The sequence below is a fragment of the Pseudophryne corroboree genome, chromosome 6 (assembly GCF_028390025.1).
Source record: "Pseudophryne corroboree isolate aPseCor3 chromosome 6, aPseCor3.hap2, whole genome shotgun sequence".
NCBI classification, from domain to species: Eukaryota; Metazoa; Chordata; class Amphibia; order Anura; family Myobatrachidae; genus Pseudophryne; species Pseudophryne corroboree.
The window spans coordinates 479,522,215-479,547,000 of record NC_086449.1 but is presented as its reverse complement, the minus strand read 5'-3'; the positions used below and the strand labels follow the sequence as shown (position 1 = coordinate 479,547,000).

The window sequence follows — 24,786 nt, the reverse complement described above, 5'->3', positions numbered from 1 at the left end:
TCCACACCCCAAATTCCACAGCATGTCAATCATGCTACAGCTAAGAGGGGACTGTGAGCAGTCACACAGAATGCTTTCTGCACATATACAACATCACAGATTTATGTAAACCATCGGGTACATCTCTGAATCAGGACCCAAGTCTGTTCTTTTAGTTCCACTGCACATGCAACAGACCCCCAAGGATCTACATATCACCGCATAATCACTGTGTGTATAGAAAGTATTAAAGTATTATGTAGTATGCAGTAGATCAGTTATATTGAAATGTCAAAATATGCCATCATCGGGGGAAATGTAATGAAGAGTGATTGATATGAATGTGTTCTCATATACAGTACTTATCATTATTATACCATGTAGCACTGTAGGCCTGTTGCAGCAATTATGTTATAGGCAAAACCCTACATTTTTGGTATATGTAAAAAAAAAAAAAAATATATATATATATATATATATATATATATATATATATGGATAACAACAAAAAGATATCCCAGTGCGCTGATATATATAAAACTGTAGATTCAGTATACAGTGGAGTAGTGAACAGATCCACCTCAATAGGCCAGTCATATGTTCGATGTACCAAGGGTCTACCTTTAATGTATAGCACCCTAGGATAAGAACCCTTCACTATGACTGGCCTATTGCCGTTGGATCTGTTCATTACTCCATCGTATACTGAATCTACAGTTTATATATATTCGCGCACTGGGATATCTTTTTATTGTCTAGTGATTGTTTGAGGACCTGACTGACAGTGGACCTACCCATAGTGCTGCTTTATAGTGCAAACTCATGAGTATTTTTTGTCTTGTCTATATATATATATATATATATATATATACACACACACACACATATATATATATATATATATATATATATACACACACATATATATATAGAGAGAGAAAGAAAGAAAGAAAGAAAGAAAGAAAGAAAGAAAGAAAGAAAGAAAGAAAGAAAGAAAGAAAGACACACATGTATTTGTCTGCTTTACAAATTACTGCAGATGTCACAGAGAATCAACAGTTTTGATAAATACATTTCCTCATATGAAAGGTGCAGGAGTCTATTGGTATACTACATCAAGCAGGAAAGATAGCGGGCATAGGTAACCAGGATCTGGACTATATATCTACAGTGTCTATGTCAATAGTCAATAGGTCAACACCATGTGGTCCACACTGACAAAAGGTCTGCATGGACAAAAGGTTGACCAATGACTTGTCAACACTGGAAAAGGTCGACATGTAAAAAAGTCAACATGATTAAATGTTCGACATGGCAGTGGTCAACACACATATGGTCACCGCATGCTTTTTTTCAAGTTTGTGGACTTTTTCCATCCCTGACTATCCATGTAACAAATCATAACCTATATTAACCTTGTGTCGGGCGAAACGAGACACCACAGCCGAAGTGTAACTAGCAGAGCAAGCCCAAGAGAGAACACATTTCTACAGATGGATAAAACTGTCCACACTAACCCCCAAAATGCCAAAAAAGTGTGTTGGCCTTTTTTGTATTGACTATTGTCATGTCGACTTTTTGACCCTGTTGACAATTAGTCCATGTCAACCTTTTCCAGTGTCGACCTTTCATAGGCTTACCTTTTATCCATGTCAACCTTTTGCCAGGGTTGACTTAATGCATGTCGACCATATGGGGTCGACCTAATGACTGTCGCCCTAGACATTGTAGATTTTCTATACCACACCCTAAGTAACCAAGTGTTAAGAGACAAGAGACACATTGAAAAGAGAGAAATAGGCAGCAAGCATGTGGTGTGTACAACATAGAGCAGTGGCATGCAGTTATAGCCCTTTATGACTTTATTTTATTACACTATCAATGATTTATATGACTGATTTCTGTTGGTGGCTTTAAATTTTACTGAATTAAATTGTTTTCTTGCAGGAATTTGTGAAATGTTAAATACCATAGCTGCACTACAATGCATTCATCTGCTTGCAGACATTACTACTGCTGTTAAATTTAATACATGTATATTATTCTTTTTATATATGAATATGTTATGTGCCATAGGAAATGTACAGTAATGTGGGCAATTAAAACAATAACTGAAGCATTCAAATATTAGTGCAAGTAGAAATGTAAAAATATTTAAAAGTCATTAGCATTAACTGTACCAAAAGGTTCTAGTAATATTTAGTTGGAATTGCATAAAGCACTGTTGAAGTAAGTGCACAGTAGTAAAGGGTTTGATAGAAGACTTCTAATGGGTCAATTGATTCCTGGTTTAAAGGACAAAAATTGGCACCGTTAGCTGCCCTGTTAATACATTTACATATATATATGCATCTACAAACCGCAGCTAAGGCAAATGTGGCGCTACAGGACATAGAACAGATGACTCCACTAGTCTGCTAACCATCAGACACTGTTAGAATTATTGATCATAATTACAAAAATAAAAAACACCCCCTTTATGATCATGGCCATTTCATACACTCGTTACCAGGCCACATTTCACAGTTTTTTATGTGTTGGCTATACTGAGAACCATTTTTTAACTACTCTGTGCATTGTTGCCAACATTTGAAGCATTTTTCAGGTACAGCTTGACACTCAGCTGGTGTATCCTTGCAGGTTGCGTAAGATACTATATATGATGACTTTGAAGCATTACAATCCCCACCATGTCAAATGTAATCTTATTTTAAGTTTTTGCATTGTAAAAATGTGTACTGTGCTTTTAAAATATACAGAATTTAAACAGATAATAATATAATATAATAGAAACGATTTCATTGTTGAGTTGATCATTGGTGGACATTTCCAATTACAAAAATTTCCAGGGAAAACTCATAGAATAAATATGGAGTTGTTTGCATTCAATCAGATTTTATACAGGAAATGCAACTTTAACATTGATTAATAACAGTCAATATATTACTTCTCTTAGGTATATCATTACAATATTATATTTTGTACAAATAGTGTAAAGTAACTATTGTCGGGTGTATATTTTACTTATGGCAAAAATACTACTTTTTTGCGTTATGTATAATTATATTTAATTCAGCATATACTGTACATAATAGTACACTTCTAGTGTATTCACCTTTTTTGTGTATGTCCATTGTGCAAATGCATCCAACTCTTAATGAGAACCAGTAGCTTGCAAATGTAATTTTCGTTGAATAAAAATGGGAAGACTGTTTATTCATTTGGCTGTCTTGTGTGTTTTGGGTATGATTGTGAATACTTAAGGAAACATTTTGCAGACAAAACTTTCAAAATTCCATGGTCCAGTGTGAAATTAGTAAAAATTTAGCTTATCTCTACCATAAAGGATACTGGTTTGGAATATACAGAGGTTTTGAAGGAATGTAAAAATAGCATATCAGGCATGGGCCAATAAGTTTAAAAACACATTTTATATATAAATAACTACATTATAGATAGACAGACCACCATGGAGGCCCTTAACTTTGGGTCACCATCTTAACAATTAGTTTTTCTTGTTCCTTTACTTCCAGCTAATCTTCTAAATGCAAATTAGTTTACTCCAATCTACTTTTTAGATAGATAGACAGACAGACAAATCACAGCCTTACAGCTGTATTAAGATCTTTGGTATTACTCCACATATTTATTTTTTTAAATGCACAAGCACAATTATGTCACATTGTTAGTATTGCAAGTACACACAAATTGTATTGTGATTCCATATTTAAATTGTGTTGCCAATAGTTCATTACTTTATTTTTTAACACACATAAATGTTAATATAACTGGGTTGCCAATCACGTATATTTTACAATCCTAAATTTGGTTACTTCATTAGGGATCCTTTTTTATTTTGATTTTCTCCAGAGTTTTTTAAACCCGTCTTATGAAGTTATTAGCATTCATTTTAATTCATGGTCCTTTTTTTTTACTTTCTTGACCAGGCACCTTAACAATGAGCATGCATTGGACGATAGAAGTACTGCCCAATGCAGAGTCCAAATGCAAGTGGTTCAGCAGCTGGAAATTCAGGTTGGTGGTCAGCCCAGGAAATTACAATCATTATAAACATAAAAACACACAACTTTGACAGCAGATAGAAATTAGTTTGTCCATATAATATACCCATCTTACTATACGTATTAATAAATATATATTTTTTCAAGTATGTGATCTAAAAGTATATTCCAGGCATCTACTACCCTTTTAGTAAATTAGTATTAAAACGATATTATTTGGTTGCACCACATGTTTTATTTATATCATGGCTGACAGTGTGTTGTATTTGTACATTATTTTGTGGTAAACATAGTAGTTTAAACAGCTTTACAGGTGTGCTCAGATTTACTATCATTTTACTAATTCTTTTACTAATAACAATGATTGTTATTAGTAAAGGAATTAGTAAAATGATAGTAAGTCTGAGCATATTTGTAAAGCTGTTTAAATTACTACTGTCCTTGTTGGGTGTAATTACTGCAAGCAACGTCTCAGTTTCTCAGGTTGTTACTTATTGATGCAACTCTGATGTTTTATCAGTACAGAAGATGTGCAGTTTGATACTTAACACAACATACAATCTGTTATGGGGAATTATGATAGTTTAGGGTTTTTGTATTTTATTTGCTGTTTTTGGAAAGACTAAGATTAAGCTGACCTTATTGTTGTATAAGGTCAGCAGCTATCAATAACAGTTTTGATATAAAACTTAATACAATACTAGAATAAAAGAATATGCATCAGGTTTACTAACTGTCACCAATGTTTATTTTATGGTCCAATTTGAGTCTTTAACATTAAGGGGTATATGCAATTACCGGCGAATCGCGGCAATTTTTCGCCCGTTTTTTAATTCCACACAATTCGACCGTCGAATTACGGCAAGTGGGTGCCGGAATTCAACATATTCAATAAAAAACGGATTCGACAGTCCCACTGTCGAAAAACGGCCGATTTGACGGATTTTGATCCGATTTTTAAAAAACGGGAAAATACGGGAAAAAACCCGAAAAAAAATAGTGTGGGGTCCCCCCTCCAAAGCATAACCAGCCTCGGGCTCTTCGAGCCGGTTCTGGTTCTAAAAATCCGGGGGAAAAACTGACAGGGGATCCCCCGTATTTTTAAAACCAGCACCAGGCTCTGCGTCTGGTGCTGGTGCAAAAAATACGGGGGACAAATAGAGTAGGGGTCCCCCATATTTTTTACACCAGCATCGGACTTCACTAGCTGGACAGATAATGCCACAGCTGGGGGTCACTTTTATACAGCGCCCTGCGGCTGTGGCATTAAATATCCAACTAGTCACCCCTGGCCGGGGTACCCTGGGGGAGTGAAGACCCCTTCAATCAAGGGGTCCCCCCCCCAGCCACCCAAAGGCCAGGGGTGAAGCCCGAGGCTGTCCCCCCCATCCAAGGGCTGCGGATGGGGGGCTGATAGCCTTGAGTAAATTGAAAGAATATTGTTTTTTCCAGTAGTACTACAAGTCCCAGCAAGCCTCCCCCGCAAGCTGGTACTTGGAGAACCACAAGTACCAGCATGCGGGAGAAAAACGGGCCTGCTGGTACCTGTAGTTCTACTGGAAAAAAATACCCAAATAATTACAGGACACGCACACCGTGAGAGTAAAACTTTATTTCACACATGTCGACACACACATACTTACCTATGTTCACACGCCGACCTCTGTCCACTTGTCCAAGTAGAATCCACGGTGTACCTGTGAATAAAATTATACTCACCTCAATCCAGTGTCCGGATCTTTTAAAATAATCCTCGTACTTGGCAAAACAACAAAACGAACACCCGGACCAAACGGACTGAAAGGGGTCCCATGTTTACACATGGGACCCCTTTCCCCAAATGCAGAGACCCCCCGTGACTGCTGTCACAGAAAGGTCTCTTAAGCCAATCAGGAAGCGCTACTTCGTGGCACTCTCCTGATTGGCTGTATGCGCGTCTGCTGGCAGACAGCGCATCGCACAGCTCCCTCCATTAGTTTCAATGGTGGGAACTTTGCGGTCAGCGGTGGTGTTACCCGCGGTCAGCCGCTGACCGCGGGTGACCTCACCGCTGACCGCAAAGTTCCCACCATTGATTATAATGGAGAGGCTTTGCAATGCGCTGACAGCTCAGACGCTCTTAGCCAATTAGCAGAGTGCCAGGACGTTGCGCTCGCTGATTGGCTGAAGGGACCTTTCTGTGACAGCAGTCACGGGGGGGTCTCTGCATTCGGAGAAAGGGGTCCCATGTATAAACATGGGACCCCTTTCAGTCCATTTGGTCTGGGTGTTCGTTTTGTTGTTTTGCCAAGTACGAGGATTATTTTAAAAGATCCGGACACTGGATTGAGGTGAGTATAATTTTATTCACAGGTACACCGTGGATTCTACTTGGGCAAGTGGACAGAGGTCGGCGTGTGAACATAGGTAAGTATGTGTGTGTCGACATGTGTGAAATAAAGTTTTACTCTCACGGTGTGCGTGTCCTGTTTTTATTTGGGTATTTTTTTTTGCCAGTAGAACTACAGGTACCAGCGGGCCTGTTTTACTCCCGCATGCTGTTACTTGTGGTTCTCCAAGTAGCAGCTTGCGGGGAGGCTTGCTGGGACTTGTAGTACTTCTGGAAAAAACAACATTCTTTCAATTTTCTCAAGGCTATCAGCCCCCCATCCGCAGCCCTTGGATGGGGGGGACAGCCTCGGGCTTCACCCCTGGCCCTTGGGTGGCTGGGGGGGACCCCTTGATTGAAGGGGTCCCCACTCCCCCAGGGTACCCCGGCTAGGGGTGACTAGTTGGATATTTAATGCCACGGCCGCAGGGCGCTGTATAAAAGTGACCCCCGGCTGTGGCATTATCTGTCCAGCTAGTGGAGCCCGATGCTGGTATAAAAAATACGGGGGACCCCTACACTTTTTGTCCCCCGTATTTTTTGCACCAGCACCAGGCACAGAGCCCGGTGCTGGTTTTAAAAATACGGGGGATCCCCTGTCAGTTTTTCCCCCGGATTTTTAGAACCAGGACCGGCTCGAAGAGCCCGAGGCTGGTTATGCTTAGGAGGGGGACCCCACGCAATTTTTTTTCTGATTTTTAACATTCCATTTAAAAAAAAAATATATATATATATATATATATTTTTAAAAATATATCAATAATACTTGTGCCTCCAAAATAGACAAACCAAGTACCTAATCCCTTCTAATATAAATAGATATGCTATTACCAATAAAAAAAAACACAACAAAAACATGTTTTAATTTTTTTTTATTAGATTCCGCCAGCAAAGTGTGGCGGATTGAAAATTATGAATTTACTGTCTAAAATCACTGTTGTCGAATTTACAAACTTCAATTGAATATACTTTTGTCGAATTGCCGCATTTGTACCATTGCAGAAATGTTGAATTTGACAAATGTCGAATTTCAAAAAGTCGAATTTGGAAAGTCCGTTTTTTTGACGAAAAGTACTGAATTGCATTGTCAAATTTTTTTTTTTTGCGAAAATGTCCCGTTTTTCGACATTTTCGGGAATTCGACCGCAATTTCATATACCCATAAATATAATTAACATTCAATAACTGCACTCCTGTTCCTATTTACTGTTGAATGATGAAGAGAATACACAGTTAAAGCGCCTTTGATGACACTGCTTGCTGGGTGACCAATTATTCTGTATTTTTTACTGTGTCTGACTGATAGTGGGGTAAGGTCCATCAGTTGTAATGAGGCTCTGTACAATGTAGATGCCGTCTCAGTGGCAGAGTTTAGCATTTCACACTGTTTGGTCCCTGTCACTCTCTGGAATTAGATTGATGATGGCAGCATACAGAGGGCGCAAACTGGACCTCTCTGGAGAAGGATGAAGTGAAAAGATGGTTCTGGACAGTAGTTTGCTTAGAGAACCCTTCACCTCTACATAGTCGAGGGCATTAGACCACTGCTTTCTCTGTCCAGACAGACACTAAAGAGCATTTTATAAATGATTTTTGATGTAACTTGCTTCTACTGGGACAGCTCAGCTATGTTATTTGTGAAAAGATAAATGTTTTTGGTAATACTGTGCACAAATGGTCAGCAGGACAGAATAATGAATCAAATATTAACTTGAATGAGTCAATCCTACAATAAACTCGTCAACATGAATAACAGATTGGATGCTATGCATTACAATACATTTACTGTTTATATCGTCTTATTAAAAATCATTCCCATACTGTGTTGCTTCGTATCTTTCACCTCTCCACCTAAGGCAAAAACTATACATGGTTTCTCTTATCCTGCTACCAAAGTGCATTTCAACAGTATGCAATTCTGCATTTTATGTGCTGGATTCATTACATGAAGACATGCTTGATGATAAGATGTATCACTAAGATAAAATAGCTGTATCAGTCATTTCTGAAATGCTTCTGATTTTACTCCTTCTTAACAGCTTTCTAAAGAGCGTGAACGTCTTCAAGCGATGATGACCCACTTGCACATGCGACCCTCAGAGCCCAAGCCATCTCCAAAACCTGTAAGTGCATATTGCTTTATAAACAGTAAATAGGTCTATACATGTAACCGACTAAGAAAATGAACAATTTTGTGACAGTTTGAAAAACACTGAATGTGATAAAAAAAAATATTGCAATAAAATGGATGTAAAATGCAATATCTGCTCAAATTGTATGTTTCTTTAGAAGTAATGTTATCTTTAACACAATCTATCCAATCTACACTGTGGGTGATACTAAACAAACTACACCTATAAGTGCAGAAATCATTACGTTCAGAGCCCGAAAAGATATCTAAGTGTGATAGTTTTCCTCATTCCAGGAGAATATCTGCAGAAAAGTAGTGTAGAAGACGGGAAAACATCAATTCAAAATGTCTTTAGAAATTTTCATTGGTTTTAAAACATGTTGGGAATTTGTATTATCTTCAATTATATTGGACTACCTAATTTTAAAGTGACTCATTTTAAGGCCTGGTAGTTGGAAGGATTATTGTTACAAAAATGGTGGGGGACAAGAGTTGTCATTTGTTTTTTCTATTTGTTTTTTACAGTCATGTTAGTAATGCAATTGCTTGGTTTTCATTATAATAGATAGATAGATAGATAGATAGATAGATAGATAGATAGATAGATTTTCATCATAATGGATAGATAGATGAGTTTCATTATAATAGATAGATAGATAGATAGATAGATTGATAGATAGATAGACAGACAGACAGACTACAAATATCTCCTCATACACTCCTGCCGTAGTCGTACCAATCGACCCTTCTCGGCTGCCATGTCTCCTGCAGCTTGGCTTGTGCAGAGCATCTTTTTCACTTGATTGAGAATCTTAGGCCCGGATTTATCAAGCCTTGGAGAGTGATAAATAGCACGATGATAAAGTACCAGTCAATCAGCTCCTAACTGTCATTTTTCAAACACAGCCTGTGACATGGAAGTTAGGAGCTGATTGGTTGGTACTTTATCACCATGCTACTGTATTTATCACTCTCCAAGGCTTGATAAATGGGGGCCCTAGTCACATAATTAAACAATCAGATGTGACAAAACTGATTTACAATACTGCACTGATTAATATGATAGGTGACACATTTGTGTACAATTGAGTCTGGATCTGTATATGAAGTGCAGCGGCTGCGGTTTTGTTTCACACCAAGTTCCGTTGAGTTTCATCTGTAACTCTGTACATACAATATTCAAAATGAATAAGACTCAAAAAAGTTGCTAAACTGCACTGCTCGGCATGGATCACTCATGCCAGGCATCACATACTGCATAGCGTATTGAGGCTAGGTGTATGAGGAGGACACATCTGCATTTTGAGGAAATGGTTCCACATTCCATACATATGACTTCTGTGTTATACAAATTATTCCTCCGTGATGCAGATAAAATACTGTCTGTGGAGATCCCTGTGTTCAGGAGACCGACGCCAGAATCCCTACAGCCAGCATTTTACAGATGGTTGGAAGCCTGACACCTGCATAGTATTTCCCACTCTGTTGGTGGGTCCACGCCACCATCCGAGTGGGAATAGAACCTGTGGCAAATGAAGCTCGCCACCAGGCCCAAAGCGAGATGAGTGCAGTGAGCCCACGCGAGGACTCGCTGCTGGGATGGCAGCAGATGGGATGCTGCTGTCGGTATACTGACAGCCAGCATCCCATCTACCGGTATATCGTACCGGATTTATTCTCCCATGTAGTAGTTATTTCATGAGCAGTTACTGAAAATGTGTTCTTAGTTGTTATGTTTATTTTCCAGAACTTTAGAACAGTAGATAACAATTTTGATTCTAAAAGGATGAAGTTTTATAAGATTCATCTTTTAACACTTTCATTTCCATATTACTTTACTTGGAGTAAACAGAATTTGGGCATTTCCACCAAGGATTAATACACTTAATTATCTACCATTGATTTTGTACATAATTTGTGGAGCTGTTTGCAAGTGATCTTATTTGTCTGGAGTTCTATATGATTTGCTCAGTTATTTAGTAAACGTAGTATTTTGTTGCAGAGAAGTCCTTAATTGTATTCCTTCATATAATAATAGTTTCTTGGCACTTTGTTTTGCAACATATCTCATCAACATATCTCATGTTACAAAACATCAGATGTTTTACAAAATCTAGTAACATATCTAGTACTAGATATTGGAATTGGCAATTTATAAATGGCAATTTAAAAATATGCGTAAGTCAATATGTACCAAATGGGCTTTATGTGGAGTTTAATTAAATTCTATAGCCAAAACTTCAGCATAAACTTTTTGATGAAAAATTGTGACCTAATCTATATATTTTTTAAAATTGTAAAACAGTACTGTGACCACTGTACTATCTATGATCATAGTATGCAGGATCTTCAGGAAATACCATCTATAATAACAACAACACCCCATAAGGCTTATGAGTATCATTAGACTGATATATATGAGAATAATCATTCTTGTTTATAAGGAAACAGAGCATATTGCTTGCTTTTCTTTCTTTTAGCAGTCTCTTATGCTATTAACCCATCACAGCCTATATAGTAGAAATGTTCTGGGTAGTGTTGCTATACTTTGATGAAGCCTGATGTTTCATTTGAATAAAATTAGTTTTCCTGTAGCTTGCTATAGCACAATGTAGGTAATCACAAGATAGAATAATTGTCTCATAAATCCATCAGGAATCTACAGCTTGTTCTTTTCCAATTAATTATTCAATCAGTGAATTTTTTAAAACTCCAGCAGCATGGCTACATCTACACTAATAAAGAATTTTCAGCCTATAATCCAAAACAGAACCTGAATGAATAATGTAATTGAAGTATTACATTACATAAACCACACATGAAAGAATTGCTAATTGTGTTTGATGGTGAGCAATTAATACAGAATCTTAGATGAACGATTTAAAACGAGACCACAGTTTAAAGATCCCGCTGAAAAGAGATATCTGAAATACTGAATAGAATCATAGAAGTTAAAATAGGACAATACAAAAAGAGGGGGGGGGGGGGGGAGATTTTTTTTTGCACTCTACAAAACAGCCTTAAAATTGATATGATAGTAGAGATTTATGATCTTGTGTGTACTGTTTCAGTTGAGACAGCCCACACATTTGATAAATATTAATAGGATGAATTTATTACCAGGGAGAAATGAGTTCTGTTGGTTCATCACTGCACCCTTAACAGCTATCAGTACATGAACACAAGGTGCAATCGCGCTATTATATGACCCCATTTACTCTCTGAATGGTACTTCATTAAACGGTACCTTTTGGCCATGCTATGGATGGATGAAAATCAAAGTTATCAAGGCTGCAAGTCCTGAATAATGAGTTTCACCCAACCTTGAATATATTCAGATGAGCTAAGGTGGTTAAATGTTCATCTTAGTTTTTACATGCTTTTCCTTACTTAATAATACATTCTTCTTTATCAGTTCATGATTGCATGCCTACAAACATGTTATGCTTGTTATGGCCGGCTGCTAAAATAACTTAGCGGAACATTGTAAACATATTCATTTGCATACATATAGAAATTTAGATTTCTGCAGCTTATTTTGAACATATTTTTCTGACATATTTCTGGCTTTAATCTTTTTTATTGTAATATGAATTGTGGCTAGCAGGAGTCCACATTCTTGTCTGATACTCCCATATAAATTGATACAAGACTTCTAAAGTAATGTAAATAATACATATCGCTATGCTTTAACTCAGTCTGCAGCTTTAGGGAGTCCATGAAACGTGTTTTAAAAATATGGAGCAAATTATGCAGTGTCCTCACTCAGCAGACTTTATTTTTGGCTGATAGTACAGGGGTGGGTAATCAAGAGGAAGAGAAGTTGACAGTTCTTGGATAACTGCAGACTTGGAAATTAAGACAGTCTTTTAAGGTGCTACTGTCTAATATGTAGCACAATGCACAGGCTTAGCTCTGCAACTTAGAACTGTAATGTGAAAGTTTTTTCAAACATATTTTAATTCCATCTCTAAATAATTGTTTTCATTAATAAAAACTTGCAAAATAAAGTCATGATTTTCTGTATTTGCCCTTTATTTGTCATGAGTAAAATGATCTATTCTTTGTGTTCTTTGAAAAAAAATTGTATTACATATATATTTTTACTAGGTGATTCATCGCGCCCTACGGGCGCTCTTCACACCGTCGTAAGGGGCTATGCCCCGTAATCTTGTGGGCTAATTGCTGTGGTGATAGGTTGACAGAATCCATGGGCTGTATAGAGAGGGAGGTGGGTGTGTAATAGCGGTAGTGTGGTGTTGTGCATGATTGTGGAGAGTGTGGAAGGAAATGTGAGTGTTGGAGTGTTATTTTAGAGGGGTACGTGGTTGTGTGTGTGGGTTAATAAAAAGTGTTGGGTAGTGATGGGTAGTGATGTATGGTGCTTGCGGAATAGCGTGGAGGTGGGTGTCTGCCTCTATATGTATTGGTGACAGGACGTGCAGTGTGTGATGGAGTTGTGGTTGTGTGTGGTAGGGGGATGGAGCCGGAGGTGTGCATGGGTGCAGTGTGTTGATATGTGATGGATGGGTGGAGGGTGGTGGGGTTGTATTTTTTTGGGGGTAGGGGTGTGTGCATGGAAGGTGTGGCCATTAGGTGAAGTTAGAGGTATTTTGTTTGTGGGAGGGGGAGAGAAGCTCAAACCCCCCCTCCACCAACTCCCACATGCATCCACTGAGGGGCCAGACACCCCCCACCCCGACGCCTCCATAACTGACCAGCAGACGCTGGCCACCCTAACCCCATAGCACGGAACCCATCCGGCCCACAAGCCCAGCAACACCTCCCACATCCACCCGTGGCAGGGACACGCACCACGTCCGGCCAGCCAGCCGCACCCCACACCACTCCTCCGGTCATCGGCACAAACCCACCACCACCTAGCACACCCACCTTCCCCACCGTGGCGGGACAGACTGCCGCAGCCCACACCGCCACAAACCCCCCCCACCATCTGTTGCCTTGCAGGTGCACCGTGGAGACTCAGTCACGGCAACAGCCCGTCCACACCACGGCCGCACAGACCACTCCCGGCCTCCCCACTACCCAAGCACAAACTGTCTCTTACACCCTACCCCAGCCGACACTGTCCCGGTAGCCCCCGGCACCACAACGGCGGGAACCAGTGCAGTTCCACAGCACCGTCACTTGTCTGTGTGCCGGTGACAGCGCTGTTGGCACTCGTGCCCCCAGCAGCACATAAAAAAAAAACATTCATCTCCCAGCACCATCCACCCGCACCCCCACCCAGCCAACAACTAATCAGGCACACAGTAATAGATGCCCCCCCCAACAATATCAGCCATCCCCTCCCCCCCAATATCAGACATCCCCCCCACAATATCAGACATCTCCCTCCCCCCCTTCCCCCACAATATCAGCCATCCTCCTCTCCCCCCAATCCCCCCCCAACAGCCATCTCCCTATTGACCATGCCTTCCCTTTTGCACACAACGCTGCTCACAGGCCACTCATCCCAAAGTGGGGAAATGTGTGTGGGGGGGCGCGCTGCTGCTGCCTCTTATCCCACATATATTATTGATGTGCCTGATGAGTTGTTGGCTGGGTGGGGGTGGGGGTGGATGGTGCTGGGAGGGGAGCGTGTTTTGTTAATGTGCCGCTGGGGGCAGGCGTGGTGAGAGCCCTGTCGCCCGCACACAGACAGGTGCGGGTGACGGTGATGTGGAACTGCACAGGGTCCCGGCGTTATGGAGAGGGGGCTGCCGGTACAGTGTCGGCCGGGGTCGGGTGTAAGAGACACCCGACCCCGGCCGACATGACACTGTACCGGCAGCCCCCTTCTCCATAACGTCGGGACCCTGTGCAGTTCCACATCACCGTCACCCGCACCTGTCTGTGTGCGGGCGACAGGGCTCTCGTTTGTGCTGGGGTAGTGGGGAGGCCGGGAGCGGTCTGTGCGGCTGTGGTGTGGACGGGCTGTTGCCGTGACACTGTGTGTCCACAGCGTGCCTGCAAGGCAATAGATGGTGGTGGGGGGGGGTGTTTGCGGCGGTGTTGCCTGCGGCAGTCTGTCCCGCCGTGGTGGGGAAGGTGGGTGCGTTAGTTGGTTTTGTGCAGATGACAGGAGGGGTGGTGTGAGGTGCGGCTGGCTGAGCGGCCGTGGTGCGTGTCCCTGCCATGGATGGATGTGGAGGGGGGGTGTAATCGGTGCAGTGGGGTTAGGCTGGGCAGTGTGTGCTGGTCCGTTATGCGGACGTCGGGGTGGGGGTGTCTGGGCCGTCAGTGGCTGCATGTGGGAGCTGGTGGAGGGGGATTTTTGGGGTGTGTTCTCGGTGTCAGTGGGTTGTAGGTGCCAAGGGAGAGGACCATGCTTACCTGGCACTGTGGGGTGTCCGTGCACTTGTGGCTGGGGATGGTGCTCCTGTTGTAGCTACTGCTAACTGGTGTGCTGGGACAGGGCAGGAGCTGCTAAGGCCGCCCAGGTCTGTGACTCAACCCAGCGTTAGAGGGCCAGGCACACAGGGCTAATATATAGGAGATGTGAGAGGTCAAGGTGATTTTTTCAGTGACTGTCAATGATCACAGTTGGGGTAAGGAAGTTCCAGGTCACATAGTTTGCAGAGGATCTCTAATGTGTTTACTTGGCTACTCTCTGCACATCACTTACTACAGTAAAGCCATTAGGGTTTAGAGTAGGTTCACAAACTGTTATGTGCACTGGTAAAGTGGGTAAAAATGTCTGAACACGAAAATGTGCTTTAGACATGTTACACTCATGTATTTTTGAGCTTTGCATCTGGTTCATCTTATTATACTGATAGCGAGTGTAACAAACATGCTATGATTTATGTACATTTCAGGCACTAGTCAATGCCTAGAAAACTCAGTAGGTGCAAATGTCCTTACACTCAAGGTGTATGTCCTTAAAATTGTATATTCAAATGTAGAAATGTCAACTAACAATCACACACCATTTTCTTGTAGTAGTAAAGTAAATTTTCCCTTACTGTATTATATCAAGTGGTTGGACTTGCAGCTGACTCTCACATTTTTGCTTGTGGGCGCCATGTTCCCGGAGACCTGCGCATGAGTAGTGGACTCTGACATTATGCCAGAGTCTACTGCTGCCGGAGTGGAGGGAGCCCGCAACGGAGGCTGCATGCAGGTCCCCTCCTCTCTTAAAATGCCCCATCTGTGATTAATCGCACCCATGGCCCACACACTTTGTGTTGTGTGATCACGGGTGCAAGTAGTTGCAGCTCATCGCATCTACTCACTGCCGTGATGCATATACACATGCATACGCATTGCAACAACAATGGGTGCGGCTACATCTGTATAACCGCACTTTATTTATTTTTTAGCAAACTTTAAAAGCTGCTTTGAATACTCTCTAAACCTAAAGTTTAAATGACAGTAAAATAATGCTTTGGATCCCTATAAAAAAGGAGATAAATGTGCCTAGGTATTTATGGAAAAGCCGATCGGTTCATGACAAACAGGTGTATGTGCTGCATTCTTCCCTCTTCATCACTCTTCTTAAAAACCTTATAGTTAAGCATTTATTTTACATAGGCACGCCATAGCATTACTGCGCATTACGGCACAAATATGGACATGAATGTAGGGTTGAAAGATGAAAAACCTATCTTTTTTACATTAGGTTTATACAGTAGGTGAAGGAGCCTTTTGTGTTTGCTTATAGGATAATTCATACTTTTCTTTGTAAAAGAGGTACATGGGTGGGCATTTGCAAATTAAGTAATAAACAAAATACCTGCAAATGTAATAAAAAATAGAAATGACAAATAATTGTAGTAATAATCCACATGTACAGTATAAACCTGTAACATCAGCTTGTATAGATTACCACCAAACACACCTTGGAAGCATATATGTCACTGACAAGTTTAACTGGGCATTTTTGAAAATGTCAAGCAGAATGTCATATTGCCAGGTCTTGCTCCTGCTGACATTGTTGAGTGATGCAAGTCACATTTGTAGTAAGGAATAAAAACTGGTATTAATTGTCCCTCAACGTCTCTCACAATATATCTATGTATCCATGAACTCGGACTGTTCGTTGATTAAAAAAAATATTTCTATAAGTACAGCTCAAATTAGCTTTCTCTATAAAGTAGAAGAAAATGAATTTCCATGTCCTGCTTTTTTCTTTTGTTTTAATATATCAGCTAGCAGGAGACCTTTATCATATAGTACGTTTGCAAGTTTCTATGATTATATACTAAATATACAGGTATAATGTAATGTAGTCTATACTGTAGTTCTAGAAGCTGTGAAAGATATTGTAGCATTTGTAATGTGAACACGTACATACAATTTTTTTTAATACATGAAGTACAGCATTTACTAATATCATCTCAGCCTTTTTATATACGTAACAAAGAATTCCCATTTTACGCTGCTGGCTTTGAGTGGGAGCTGAATAACAGTTTGTGGTTTATTGGGAACAGATGCACTTGGGGATGCCTTCAGGGTGCCAGTCGTTATTATTAGACTGCTAATGTGCTTCTTCTGGCTGCTTCCCAAGAAAGAGGAACAATTAGCTGGCATATGTTAATTTTTGTTTCCCTAACAAATCTCTCCACTGACTAAATGTGTAAAACAAATCCACAAAGAAAGATCAATCAATGCCGTACACACCATTTCTCCCTATTAAAAATATGTTTGTATCAAAAAAGAATGTTTGGGATTTTTAAAGGGCAGGTGTGCTAAATTCCATGCAAAAGCTGATGAATTTTCTATGTTTAGGTGAATAGGCTAATACAGTGTGCAGACAAATAATTATTCAAGCATCTAGCTAGGTATTTTAACACTTCCTTTTCTGGAGAAGCGTGAAGGGGTTAAGTAGGGCTATGAATCAAATTACCCGCACATTATCTCTGATGAATGCCATTCAAATTATGGTTGTAATCATTGCAAGTGTTTCACTACTTCTAAATTTTGCTAATTGGATGCTATTTATGGCCAGAGAGGTGTGGTAGAGGTGATGAGGGGTTTTTTTATAATGAGGAACAGTGGTTCACTATAGGGATTAATAGAGGACACATTTTAGAACAGATTGCATATATTCGCACCTATTTTCCTTTTCTCTACTCTGACACCAACTTTCCAGGGTACATCAGCAATAAGTGACACTGTAATCACAAATTGAAAATGATCCTTCCAGAGGAATTGGCAAACTTGACATTTCATTATATTTGTTAACACATGCCACAAATGATTGTTAGTGAGGAAATACCATTTCCCTCTCCCTATCTCCAATCAGATTTAATTTGAAAAATTTCAGCCTCCTCTGGCTAATTTGCAATTAAGACAATTTTGTTTGAATATGTAGTAATGTCATTACCATTCCACCAAATTAGCAAGGAGACTAAAGGTCAGTGTAAGATTTTCCAGCTGGTTGGAGCTTCTCATCTGAGATTTAGGACTATGAACAAACACTCTGGCAGGCTTGAATATGAACTTATTTAAGGTCTTTTCGTTTTTATATATATTTATTGATTTTTTTTGTGTTGACTTCAAATAATTCCATAATCAGAATGTACTTCTTTTCTAAGAGCAGTCTAGAAAGTTGAGTTCACTGTTACATATTTGACCAAAGTAATGCTTAAGAGGATTATTATATAATCTCTCCCTGTGTTCTCTAATTAGAGTTCATATAATAAAATGTTATCTCATAATGATTTGGAATATGTTCTTGCTATGCAGAGCACAAAGGTGCCAATCTGCATGCTAAATAAATATGAAAGTACTTCCATGCTTATGAACCTTTACATAGGTTTATTGTTTTATGTTGTTGGTCTTATGTCGGTTTATGTTGTTGTGTCTTTCAGCTTAACCTGGTGTCTAGTGTCACCATGTCTAAAAACATGTTGGACACATCCCCTCAAAGTTTACCTCAAACCCCAACCACACCGACAGCACCTGTCACTCCAATTACCCAGGGACCTTCTGTAATCACTACGGCCAGTGTACCCAATGTTGGGGCCATTCGAAGACGACATTCTGACAAGTACAACATTCCCATGTCCTCAGGTAGACTAATCATGGTTTTATTTTTAGCTCTGAATGTGAATATTCCACCAAGTACTTAGAGATACAGTAATTTATAGATTGTTTTTTTTTCTTTATTGTAGACTTGGGAAAGTATTACTTAAGCGGATTGAGATCGGGAATTAAGAAAAAAAAATCATAGATCTCATGCGAGTGATGTAATTGTTGAAGTTTATGTTGCACATTTGTTGATAATAAAACTTTACATTCCTTTTATTATCTATTTTAGTTATGTTTAGACTAACAATGGCTTTATGTTTCACAGAAATTGCCCCGAATTACGAGTTTTATAAAAATGCAGACGTCCGTCCTCCGTTCACTTATGCAACTCTCATAAGGCAGGTACGTATGAGTAAATGGAACTTTTATTACATGAGCATGCATTAATAGTGCAAGATGACACAGGGCTTCCATTGACATCTGGTCTTGTTAGTAAGTCTTTTTAATGTCACCATGCATCTTGTCTCATTTCAGGCTATCATGGAATCAAATGACAGACAGTTAACACTTAATGAAATTTACAGCTGGTTTACACGGACGTTTGCTTACTTCAGGCGTAATGCAGCAACTTGGAAGGTAACTACTTTCAAACAGCTTTAGATGGCTCACATACTTGCTGATAGCACAAGGACCATTTATTTCCATGACATAAGCAGATTAGTATCTGCGTCCCCTCTTTTTAACCTGCCTCTTGAATGGAATGAATTCTCTCTCTCAAAATGACAAGTGAAAGAATAATTTTGCCTCTGATATCGTTTTCTAATTTGGTGCAATTAATAGCAGAGGCTTGGCAGAGAAATGAGGGTCTGACACACTAATTACAGTGTGAGCACTCAATCATCAACACCTTTGTTAGTCGCACTATATTACTTTTTCTCTTGCATATTATTGGCTAATTAGTTTGAAAAATGTCTGTTTGCCTTGTGCAACAAATGGAGGCTGTAGGTTTTGTCTCGATCTGTGTCTTTTGTACACCTCATAGCTCATCATACAGACTGAATCTGCCACTGTAGTGAGGACTGGGGCTACTCAGCTGGAACTAAAAAGAAAGTAAAGTGAATATTATCCTGTCAGAACATAAATGCAGTTTATTTACTTAGACAAAAGGGTTCATCTATATCCCTGTCCAAACAACTTCATTGTCTGCATCCTACAGGGTGCTAAAAATGTTACTTGTGTCCATCTATATTGGCTAGAGAGCAATGTCTGGGAAGATAAGGGTACTCAGCACAGTCTAAGTGAACTGTTTTATTTTCATTTCAAAAATCAGTCAGAAACATCAATTAGCCACAAGCCATTTCATACAAAAGAGGAGAATGTTTGTAGCTGAGGAGAACAGAAGCGGTAAAGCACTCATCAGCATACTAAGAATTTTCAACTGTGAGATATGCTAAAGTGAATTAATTTGGATTTAAAATGCAAATGAATTTGGCAGGCGATTACAGATATATGGGTGTGAAAGGTTTATAATGCTTTTCATTTACAAAATGTTTAGAAGTTATTAGCTGCTGTGAGGTACAGTGAAATGATGCAATTGTTTTATTTACGCACTGCTAAGGGATACACATTTTGTTGAGTGAAAAATAACGACTTCAACCTGCATAGAATCTACTTAACGACTTTTTCAATAGGTAATATTTATGTTGAAGATTTGCATTTTCTTTTGTTACTCATTAGAGATTGTACAGAATTTTCTGTCATTTGATTTACTGAAAGAAATTTAAAAAGAAATGAAAGGTGATTTAATATCTTAGCTCGGTCTCATCTCCACAGCTCGGGGATCCAGCAAAACTCATTCTGAACAGCTTATTAGTTCTAACTATATCGCATGCATAATAAAACTGCTCATTTGCTCATTAATATTAAAATTATCATATTCCGAGCCATGGGCATTAAGATCAATCAAATCCTTGGATTTCAGGTCAGATGCTAGATCTGCTTATGCTTTTTTTCTTTCTTTTTTTTTTAAGAATTCTCCTCTTAAAGCAAGCCAGAAGCTTGTCTTTGTGCAAATAAAAAGAAATCTTTATCAAAATTACTTTGTTTTATATTCAAGAAATAAGAATTAGGTCATTACTGAATTGACTTGATAGTATACGGCAGAAGAACCCGAATAAAAATATGTCAGATTAATGATCTTCTCAGTAAACGTTTCAACTGTGTTTAACCCCTTCAAGACAGAACAATAACAGAGATTGATGCTTCTGCCCACATACAACTGATAACGTTAACAGATCAATATGTATCTACCACCCACTGTATAACTTAATATGTTGGCCAAGTAAACTGTGTATTTGTCTTTTCTTTGCACAAATGTAGGATTTCAATATTTTATACTATTTTGGGATCTTGTGCACCAATATTCGCATTATAAGCTCTAAAGTTTACAGTTCTGTAGTGATTATGTACAGAACATTATCAAAATATGGGGGATATACAGTAGATATGGAAGTTGTAATTATAAATATAATTATGAATATTATAATGATTAGTTTGTTAAAGGAGAACAATGCAAGGTGAATGAAAGTGTGTGTATCCGAATATTTTTAGCTATATGTCTATATAACACATCCATCGCTCAAATGAGCCTGTAGTCAGAAAACATTAAACTGTAACTAGAAAATGGCATCTAATAATACTGAATAAACAAACTCTGTCATTTCATTATTGTGGGATGAAAAGAATGCCTTTGAGCTTATTTGCATAAAGCTTTGTGTAAAATTAGCACTTGTCACTTGTAGCCTTTTTAGCATGTTAATACCTCAAGCAGGACTGGTACCTTTGGACATTTCATCTGTCCCTGAGTGCTTGATCAGGGACAGAGCTGAGGTGACCTAATTGTTCTGGCATTTCAAAGATACTGTAATTTGTACAGATATTGCAATTTAGACCAGCTCAGTGAAAAGAAGGTTCTGACATAGTTATTATTAAAATAGCTAGAAAGCTTCATATAACAGAGTTCAAGATAGTCTTTTTTTTAGGACTGTTCATGCTATAACAAAACTGAAATGTCTATTTTTAATTCCTGGCATCTGAATTAACAAACTGTGGACTATTTCACTGAAGTGCTCTTTCCTATTATATATCTTCTTTAGAACGCTGTTCGTCACAATCTCAGTCTGCACAAATGTTTTGTTCGAGTGGAAAATGTTAAAGGGGCTGTATGGACAGTAGATGAAGCAGAATATCAGAAAAGGAGGTCACAAAAAATTACCGGGTATGTTCCCATTATGTTTGTGTAATATGATAAATATCTATTGCTATTTCCCAACAGTGTTCAGTAGAAGTCAAGTAACATCTTTTCTCCACAGGGGTCAAATGTAAAGTGGTCTGATTTTAGTAATGTTGTTGACAGTGAATCTGAACATTGACAATCAATTGACAGGGTAATAATGATAAATTAATACTTTCTACTTTGGACAGATTCCTGTTTGAGATGTCAAAGTAGTGGGGGGGGGGTGTGCAGAGACCTCACCGAAACCTCTGTAAAACACTTAGATTCATATTCATGAAAGTAGCCAAAAGGATTTACATTCTGAAAGATATCTTTCCTCTCTGTCTATCTCGTGCATACCATCAGTGTCATGATATAATGCCCGTTGAAATGCAAGACTAGTGAAACTTCTTTTGCCATTATTTTTAATCTCTGAATTGTTTACTCATTCTTAAATATGGCTAAAGATTAATTGTTTTTACCATTACATTTATTCAACTAAATACAATGTTAAAAGAAGCAAGAACTTTTTTCAGCCCAGATTAGCAACTATCAACCCCTAACTTTAATAAATAGATTTTTCTCTGTTTGTGAATTGCCCATAAATGTTATTTCCTTCATGAATACGTCTTTTAGTGTGTGTGTGTGTGTGTGTGTGTGTGTGTGTGTGTGTGTGTGTATATGCTATATATATATATATATATATATATATATATATATAACACATCCAAAATAGAAATTTGGAGTCTATTCATTATTGATAGGTCAGGAATAGTATTTTTATAAATATTAATCATATTTGTATCTAATTTTGGATTTGATTAAATAAACCTGTATTTTTGAGTAATAATCGAGTTCATTCATGCACAGAGGCAGTTTTGACCCCCAGAGCTCTGCTGCACCTAATGAATGGTGAATGAAGGTTTATGTTGGGATTACTGTTCCTGTGGAATGACTGTAATCGCAAAGACTTTTTAATGAAAAGGGTGGCAAAGAATGGGCATGGTCCATCTATTGTGCTTAAAGCTTCATGCTAATTGACTCTTACCCTTAGTCCTGGGCCTACTGCATACTGCATTTTTTCCTGGATCTTCATTTTTTGTCAGCCCAGATGGATAAGAGGGACTGGATGTTGCTATAGAGGAGGTGTGTAAGCGGGTGGACCAATCAGTAGCTGTAATCATGGTCTTTTTGGCTTTGCTTGGTGCTTACACCCAACTTCTGCAATCATTTTAAAGTAGTGAATGAAAACATTCTCCTCTTTAGGTTGGAAATGCAACTTTAAATTTTGTGAATGTGCATAGTGCAGAATTCCATATGGATGAGTATGACCTTCTGTTAAGCCTCTGTCCACCATTCAATTAATATGATGTTAAGCATGGGGTGAAATGTACAATTCCATCAGCTATTTCTCTTTTTTTTTAACCTTCTTTACTGCTGCTTTAGCTGTCTTCTCTCTCTCATTCTCATTACTGGCATTAGCCACAAAATGCAAGCAGAAATAGAATCAAATAAATGTAGTAATGTATATATTTAAGCAATAAGCATTTCTGAAGAAATAAGAAATTGTTAAATGCAGTTTTTTTAATTATATAATGTAAGAATTTAAATATATGTTGAAATATCCAATATATATCGGCAGATTAATTACCATTTGTAATATGAATATACTTTATATGTGAGCTCAGAATATGCTCATCTTTACCAGTATATTGCATATGGGGTTAGCTGTCAACACTGTTCCTCTGTAGGTACAATTGTATACTTTGAGAGCTGTTGACTTTAACTATCAAACGTCACATCCCTACTACAGTATGACAGAACCTGTTTAAAGGCTCGTCATAGTGTACACCTCTTGTATTTTGAATACTTTTTTTCAATAAATGTTAACGTTTAGAGAGAATAGTAAAATATATTGGGGTATATGTTTTATCATGTCCTTACATCAGTGCTTAGAAACTTCCTGCATAGCAGTATAGAGCAGTAGTGCAGGATGACTGTGCTGAAATGTATCAGAAAGAGCTACCAGATAGATGTTACATTAACTCACCTCTCTGCAAATCACTGTGCCTTCTGTATCTCATCAGCCTTGTACTGATGCTATATGGAATGGTTCTTGGGCAGCCACATTGCATGAGATTTTAACATACCATAAGATTTACTGTGAGTGGACAGCACATGTGTGTGGACATAGGAGTAGGAGGTGCTGGGACATGTAAGTAATGATAGCACAATCCCCAGATGGCGTTATGTGTAACTAACCAACCAAAAAAACAACAAAAACATCAGCTTTTCAACACTTAGTTAGGGTCCATCACACTGCACCACCTTTACTGCATTACAAAGAGTAACTGAGATTTCTCTCCGGTCTACCTTTGTATACATTTTGGAGAAGCAGCAATAAGCTATAACAAACATAATTAAAGGGCAAAAAACTGCATGTAAAATATGTACACGAAAGATAAGCATATGTTTTTACAACTCCTTTATCATTGCAAAATATTGCAATGATGCTTTAGGGCAGTATCCTGTTAGATGTGTTTAATTAACGGCATGGTAATAATGCTCTCTTTAGCCTGATAATGCTATCAGGCTATCCATTTACAATCCATTTTTACCTTGCGGTAAATCACCCATTATCGGCCGATAACACATGGGATCCATGATAAGATCACGGACCCATTTGTTACCGTCTGAGAAACGTGTCTCCTGGGGCTGGTTATTGGGGATTCTGCCACGCGAAGCATGATCCCAAATAAGTGCTGGGTTACGGGGCTAATTGGATAGCCCAAGGGGAATCCTTTAGCTGCGGTAACTCACCACAGCTAATAGAATACCACCCATAAAGAGATGATGTAAAACCTTTGTTGAAATTATTTTCAAAGTACGTGGGAAAGTTATCAGGAGGACTAACAATACTCATTGCTATGATGTAATCACTATTTAAATACACAGTACATTAATATGTAATACAGGTTGAGTATCCCATATCCAAATATCCGAAATACGGAATATTCCGAAATACGGACTTTTT

General features: G+C 38.8%; 1 protein-coding gene across 14 annotated transcripts in view; it reads left to right on the top strand.

The window, feature by feature from the left end:
• FOXP2 (forkhead box P2) overlaps positions 1-24,786 on the top strand; it is a 327,173-nt gene that overhangs the window by 231,645 nt on the left and 70,742 nt on the right. For 13 of the 14 annotated variants that reach the window (XM_063927254.1, XM_063927253.1, XM_063927256.1 and 10 more), the window contains exons 9-14: positions 3,927-4,014; positions 8,409-8,492; positions 18,319-18,520; positions 18,804-18,880; positions 19,013-19,114; positions 21,634-21,755. In XM_063927254.1, coding sequence (XP_063783324.1) covers positions 3,927-4,014; positions 8,409-8,492; positions 18,319-18,520; positions 18,804-18,880; positions 19,013-19,114; positions 21,634-21,755 — 675 coding nt within the window. Of the gene's footprint in view, positions 1-3,926; positions 4,015-8,408; positions 8,526-18,318; positions 18,521-18,803; positions 18,881-19,012; positions 19,115-21,633; positions 21,756-24,786 lie in introns of those variants that run through there. The other variant, XM_063927265.1, reaches the window with a different exon arrangement.